The 6,995-nt window shown below is 54.5% G+C and overlaps 2 protein-coding genes across 2 annotated transcripts in view; one reads left to right on the plus strand and one right to left on the minus strand.

The window, feature by feature from the left end:
• Window positions 1-1,910, minus strand: part of STAP2 (signal transducing adaptor family member 2) — a 5,250-nt gene extending 3,340 nt beyond the window's left edge. Inside the window, exon 1 of the mRNA XM_029916447.1 lies at window positions 1,809-1,910. Coding sequence (XP_029772307.1) covers window positions 1,809-1,910 — 102 coding nt within the window. The remainder of the gene's footprint in view (window positions 1-1,808) is intronic.
• Window positions 1,911-6,646: 4,736 nt separating this feature from the next.
• The window catches only part of MPND (MPN domain containing), a 10,348-nt gene continuing 9,999 nt past the window's right edge, over window positions 6,647-6,995 (plus strand). The window contains exons 1-2 of the mRNA XM_029918090.1: window positions 6,647-6,745; window positions 6,847-6,989. Coding sequence (XP_029773950.1) covers window positions 6,739-6,745; window positions 6,847-6,989 — 150 coding nt within the window. The 5' untranslated portion in view covers window positions 6,647-6,738. The remainder of the gene's footprint in view (window positions 6,746-6,846; window positions 6,990-6,995) is intronic.

A 6,995-nucleotide genomic window follows, 5' to 3' on the forward strand; every position in this document is an offset into this window, starting at 1 on the left:
CCGATGTGCCTGAGTCTGCAGGCTCAGAATTTCACAAGGTTCTAGACTCTGGAGTCTTGCAGATTCAGGATTTCTCCCCAGGAATCTAAGTTATAAATGTCCCAACTATCTTGATCCAAGGGGGGATACAGCTCAGACTGTAAGATTCTGGGTTGCTTTCCACCAAATGTCACCAGAACACTGACTCTGTGCCCAATTCTGTCACAGGCAAAATACTAAATGGGACGTGGCTTCTGTTTGTAAACAGATTGGCTTCCAGAAGAATATAGAAACCATAGCTACTGGAGCGCCTGGGGGGCTCAGTCGGTTAAGCATCTGACTTTGGCTCAGCTCATTATCTCATGGTTTGTGGGTTCGAGCCCCACGTTGGGCTCTGTGCTGACAGCTCAGAGCCTGGGGGTGCTTCAGGTTCTGTGTCTCCCTCTCTCTCTGCCCCTCCCCCGCTCATGCTCTGTCTCTCTATCAAATAAACATTTAAAAAAATAAAAAAGCACAGATACTAAATCCTCCAGGGAATAGAAATTAGTCCCCACGAGGGACAAGCCCTAGGCCTTGAGATCACAGAGGAGAAAGGCCCTCCAGCTGGGAAATCTGGGAAGACTTCCTGAAGGAGGAGGTACTCTAATTAGTCCTTAATGATAATGAGGATAGTTTTCATATGGACAGCCAGGAGCCACTCATCAGTTCACCTCTCAGTCCATTCATCTGCCTGCCGTCCATCTGTTCATCCACTTATCTACCCACGCACCCACCCACCCATCCATATATCTATCCAGCCATCGACATATCCGTCCACCTGCCCATCTGTCCGTAGATACATACGTGCATTTACCTGACATTTTTTGAGAGCGTAGCATGTGCTAGGCACTGAGAGCAGAGCAGTAAGCAGTGGAACCCAGCATGGTAAGACCTGCTCTGCCATTTACCCACTATACTTCATTGCACAAGGTATTTAAGCTCTCCGTGCCTCAGTTTCCCTACCTATAAAATGGCAATCAAGAGGTACCTACCTCAGAGGCTGCTGGTGCGTTAGTACCAGTGAACAGTGCTTGCGGAGTGAGGACCCCAGGCCACCGAAGGCTACCCCTCTCCAATAACCATGGCTACGGCCCTCCTGTACCCAATGTGTGATAGAGGAAACTGAGGCACAAAGCTGCAGCGTCTGGGAGTCAGGAAGGTGTGGAGGAGCAGAGATGCAGACCTGGGTCTTATGCTCCGGGGCCAGGCTTTTCAGAACCCCTGTGGCCCAGATGCTGTGTAGGCTGGGGAGGGTGTGGGCACTGGGAGGCCCAAGGAAAGGCGGAGGGGACCGTCCTCCGCAGTGGCTCTGGGGGTGGGTGTTCGGGGTTGTAGGGGAAGGGGACTGTGGGGCGTGGGGCCGGCGGAGAGACGGAGTGCGTCAGGGCAGGAGGGGCCTTGCATGGGCATCCGGTCCTGCCAGATATGCCCCCTCAGCTTTCACTGTCCCCACAGGCCACCTCTCCTGGCCTTGACCCCTGCAACTGAGGTTCAAGGTTAGTTTGGGGCTGGGGCTTGGGAGCCAGAAGACTTTCCACTTCCTGGAGGAAGTCCCTGGTCCTGTTTGTATCCAGGAGGAAGAAAAGAGAGACCAAGGAAGAAAAGAGAGGGAGACAGATGGAGGCAGGCGGCAGGGAGAGACACAGAGAAGGAGATAAACCAGGGTCAGAGAGACAGCCAGATGGAGGACAGAGCCTTTTACAGCTGCCGGCAGGCGCCCTGCCAGTGCCCACCCCGCCCCCTCGGCCAGGCGCGGAGCCCAGCAGGGTCACTGCCGTGCCCCGCCTTACCCGGTCACAGGGCCCCTTCTTCTCCAGAAAGCTCTCGTGGTAGTGAGAAGGTAGAGCAGCCTTGGGCTTGGGGACCCGGGGTGGGCTGAGGGCCGAGGCCATGGTGGCCCGGGGCTTTGGCCTTGGCCTCTCCCTCCGGTGGGTGCTCCAGCTGGGCCGGGAAGTAGAGAAACCGGTTCCAGGGGAATTTTCTCTTCTGTCAGCTCCCCAGTTCTCTCCTCTGCCAGCGCAGGGCGGGTGCTGGGCCAGGCAGGTCCTCGGGAAATCCCAGCCTCTCTGGTCCCCGCTGGAGTTGGGGAGGCGGGAGCCACTGGGAGACTGGGTGGAGGGCGCACCCGGAGGAGGGACCTGCCTAAGCAAAGGTCTGGATGTGGGAAAGGGCGGAGCGTGGTGCCGGAGAGGCAGTGGAAGTGCCCAGAGAGGACACAACAGGGACATGGTGTGAAGGTCTGCAGTCCCCTTAAGCGGCCTGCACACCACACCGATCTTCCCTAAATGTACAGAAAAATCTTGCTGGGATTGCAGTAGGGCTCACACCTGCCTCTCAGTGGGAGTCGACATGACGTCTTCACCGGGTTGGTCCTTGTTTTTTGGGTTTTTGTGGTTGTGTGTGTGTGTGTGTGTGTGTGTGTGTGTGTTTTCCAGATTTTATTTTTATGTAACCTGTACACCCAACACGGGGCTCTCATCTACAGTCCTGAGATCAAGAGTCCTGCGCTCCACCAACTAAGCCACCAAAGCGCCCCCATTTTTTAAAATTATTTGAGGGGCTCCTGGGTGGCTCAGTCTCTTAAGCGTCTGACTTCAGCTCAGGGCAGGATCTGAGGTCTCTGAGTTCGAGCCCTGTGCTGGGCTCTGTGGTGACGGCTTCGGATTCTGTGTGTTCCTCTCCCGTCCCTACTCCCTCATGCTCTGTCTCTGAAAAAGGAATAAACCTTAAAAGAAGTGAAAAGATTTATTTAAGAGGCTCCTGGCTGGCTCAGTGGGACGAGCATGAAGAGACTCTTGATCTTGGGGTCATGAGATTGAACCTCACATTGGGAGGCAGATTGTACTTTAAAAAAAAGCATTTATGGGTGCCTGGGCGGCTCGGTCGGTTAACCTTTGGACTTCGGCTCAGGGACATGATCTCGCAGCTCCTGAGTTCGAGCCCCGCACCGGGCTCTCTGCTCTCAGCACGGGGCCCACTGAGGATCCTGTCTCCCTCTCTCCCTCTGTCCCTGACCCCCTCAAAAATAAATAAGCATTTAAAAACATCTTTAAAGCTTTTATTTAAATTCCAGTAATATTGGTTTCAGGTGTACAAGATCCTGATCCAACACTTCCTTCCGTACAACCCCCATCATCACCACAAGTCACGCCTTCATCCCCATCACCTGGTTCGCCCATCCCCCCGCAACCAGCAGTTTGTTCTCTGTAGTTAAGTCTCTTCCGTCCCTTCCCTCCCTTCCCCCACCTCTCCCCTTTCCTCCATTCCCTTCTCTTCCCTTCCTTCTTTTATTTATTTAGTTTGAGAAAATACAAGTGTGAACAGGGGAGAGTCAGAGAGAAGGGGAGGCACAGAATTCCAAGCAGGCTCCTCATTGTCAGCCTGGAGCCCGACTCGGGGCTCGAACTCATGAACCGTGAGACCATGACCTGAGCCCAAAACAAGAGTCGGATGCCTAGCTGAGTGAGCCACCCGGGCGCCCCTAAGGGTCTGTTTCTTAGGGGGCATCTGAGTGACTTGGTTGGTTGAATGTCCCGCTTCGGCTCAGATCATGATTTCATGATTCATGAGTTCGAGTCCCGCATTTGGCTCTCTGCGGTCAGTGCAGAGTCCACTTCAGATCCTCTGTCCCTCACCCCCCCTGCCTCTCCCCTGCTCACACACTCTCTCAAAAATAAATAATATTAAAAAAAAATTTTTTAAAGCATCTGTTTCTTGGTTTGCCTCTCTGTCTCTCTCTCTCTCTCTCTCTCTCTGCATCATCCATGAGGGTTGGGATCAACTCCTTCCAAATTCCTGGTACTGTTAACATTTTGCCCTCTTCCTGTGAGCCTCGGTCCTCTCATCATGATAGTGGAAATGTTTGGAATATTACGACAATTACCAAAATGAGACACAAAGTGAGCAAATGCTGCTGGCAAACCGGTGCTGCTTGATGCACGGTTTCCACACGCCTTCGATTTATTTTTTAAAAAAATGGGGCGCCCGGGGGGCTCAGCTGGTTGAGCGTCTGACTTCGGCTCAGGTCATGATCTTTTGGTCTGTGAGTTCGAGCCCCGCGTCGGGCTCTGTACTGACAGCTCAGAGCCTGGAGCTGCTTCGGATCCTGTGTCTCCCTCTCTCTCTGCCTGTCACCAACTCGTGCTGTGTCTCTCTCTGTCCCTCAAAAATGAATAAACATTAAAAAAAATTTTTTTTTAAAGGTAATATTTGTGAGGCACAATAAAGTGAAGCACATTGGAATGAGGCATTCCTGGACATTTCTTGGCATTTTCTACGACCATCATATCGTCTGCGAATAGGGCCAGTGTTCTGTCTTCCTTTCCATCTGTGTGCCTCTCGTTTCTGCTTCTTGCCTCCTCGCACTGGCTGGGTTGTCCAGGACCACGCTGGACACGGGCGGTGAGGGTGAACACCTTTGCCCTGTTCCCTCTGTTATGGGGAAGGCGTAAAGTCTTTGACCACCGAGTACGGTGTTCCCAGTTTGCTGGGAGTTTTTATCACACGTGGCTGTTGAGTTTTGTCAAATGTTTTTTCGGTCTCAGTCGAAATGCTCTTGAGATCCGTCTTCCTTACTTTGTATGTCAGTTTCCTGTGGCCGCTCTGACAAATTACAGAAGCGTGGAGGCTGGAAACGACACAAATGTATTATGTGGACCTCATGAGACTGAGATCAAGATGTTGCCAGAGCGGCATTCTTTTTGTTAACGATTTTGTGTGTGTGCCTGTGATCATGAGGAACATGATCTGTAGTTTTCCTGCTTTCTTTTTAAACATCTTTTGTATTGTCCTTATCTGGTGTGGGTATCAGGGTAATGCTAACTTCATAAAATGAACTGGGGGCACGGGACGCGTCTGGGTGGCTCAATCTTAAGCGTCTGACTCTTGATTTTGGCTCAGGTCATGATCTCAGAGTCGTGAGATGGGACCCCAGAAAGGGATCTGTGCTGACCGTGTAGAGGCTGCTTGGGATTCTCTCTCTCTCTCTCTCTCTCTCTCTCTCTCTCTTCCCCTCCCCCATGTATGCACATGCTCGCTCTGTCTGTCTCTCTCTCACTCAAAAAAAATTACGTTAAATGAATTGGGAAGTGTTCCATTCTCTTCAAGTCTCTGGAAGACATTTTTTTTTAAAAAAGTGGTGTTAATTCTTTGAATCTTTGTACAATTCTCCATGTGGGTGTGGAAATTTATTTTTTAGAAATCTTAAAATTGCCAATTCAATTTCCTTCATCTTTATAGGACTGCCTGGACTTTATACACATTGCAAAAAGACAGGCTTTGCGATCCACTCAAGAGCGGTGTGACTTGGTAGCCTTTTCATCTGATAAACGAATCAAGTGGATAACAATACCTGCAGTAAAGGGACACCATAGGGGCACCTTGAAGCCTGAACCTCGAACTAGTAATTATTATTGTCCCCATGGTGAAACAGAGCCACTGAGCCACTTGCCCAAAGTCACAGGGCTGGGAAGTGGTGGAGGACCTGGAGCCAGGTCCGGTGATCGCAGACCACCGTCCCAGAACATCCCCGCCCCTACCCCCCACGTCCAGTCCTCGCTTCCAAACTTGGCGGAGTAAACCTGTCCGGGGTAGAGCCTAGCCCACGCTCCCGGCAGCTTCGGGAAGTCCCCACCCTCGGCTTGCAGACCTGCCAGGGTCTGGGGACTCCTAGTCCTGGGAAGTGTCGCTGCGCCTGGGCGCAAAGGTCCTGGGACTGGGACCGAGGCCAGAGTGCGGCACTGAAACCGCCCGGCGGACACCCAAACCGGCCCCGCCTCCGAGCGCCCAGCGCGAGGTGGGTGGGAAGTGGGCGGGGAGAGGGCGGTGCGCCAGCCTGAGGGCACGCTTTGACCCGGGATCTGATTGGCTGTCAGTGGACCAAACTCTACAACTGAATGGATACGTGAGGCCCAGGGCCTCCTGTGATTGGCCGAGAGGGCTGTGTTTGGCGGAAGCAGCGGTTTAACATTGATTGGCTGGAGGGAATCCCACGACTGCAGCCTATTGGTCGAAATTTAAACGACCCTCCTATAATTGGTTGTTTGGCTCCGCTTGGGTCTAACCCGGGAATTGGTCCTGGGGGTAGACATTAACCCTTTAGAGTCTGGCGTCCAGCTTAGGCGCTTTATTAAAATTTTAAATCAATCTCTACACCCAACATGAAACTTGAATTTATAGCCCCAAGATCAACAGGTTCATGGTTCACGGACTGAGCCAGCCAGGCGCCCCTCCTCGGGCACTTTCGACCTTTTCCATTCGGCCCGCAGCCCCAGGGCGCTGTGGCTCGTTCTCTGGGGGTTCTCCCATCCCTTCTGGTCCCAGTGAACTGAGTCCCCCGCGGTCCCCAGCTCCAGGTCTAAATCCAATAACAGGCCGCCTCCAGTGGAGCCACTAGTTCCCCTAAAGAGGAAGTCTCGGGGCCTCTGTTTTCCCGCTTGTAGGTTGCCACGCGCCTCCCACGGAAAGTGGCCTCGAGCCTCCGTCTTCTCCATGGTCCCGGAGGGCTGAGTCCCCGGCTCTGCCCGTGGGCAGGCGCGAGGCCTCGGGGCCCGGGGCTCGCGTGGGCCTCGGTGTCCCGGCTCGCTGGGCCAGGCCGAGCCCCCCTCCTGCCCCCAGGCTGCGGTTCCTCCCCCTCGGGGCGGAGCCGTGTCACGTGCCGGGAAGAAAGAGCCAGCGGCGCGCAAGTCGCACTGGGGGCGGGGCGCTCTGGGCGGAGCGGCCATGGCAGGTAAAGCGGGCCCGGCTGGGGGTCGGGAACGGGGGCGTGGGGTCGAAAGGCCGGGGCGGCCGGGGGCACGAAACCCCCTTGCAACCTGTCGCTGCCCGCAGCTCCGGAGTCGCTGTCCCCGGCGGGTGGCGCGGGCGAGGAGGCACCGGATGAGGACGAGGACGAGGCGGAGGCCGAGGACCCCGAGAGGCCGGCTGGAGCTGGCGGCGCGCGCAGTGGAGGCGGCGGGGGCGGCGGCGGCTGCGGGGCC

The sequence above is a fragment of the Suricata suricatta genome, chromosome 12 (assembly GCF_006229205.1).
Source record: "Suricata suricatta isolate VVHF042 chromosome 12, meerkat_22Aug2017_6uvM2_HiC, whole genome shotgun sequence".
NCBI classification, from domain to species: domain Eukaryota; kingdom Metazoa; phylum Chordata; class Mammalia; order Carnivora; family Herpestidae; genus Suricata; species Suricata suricatta.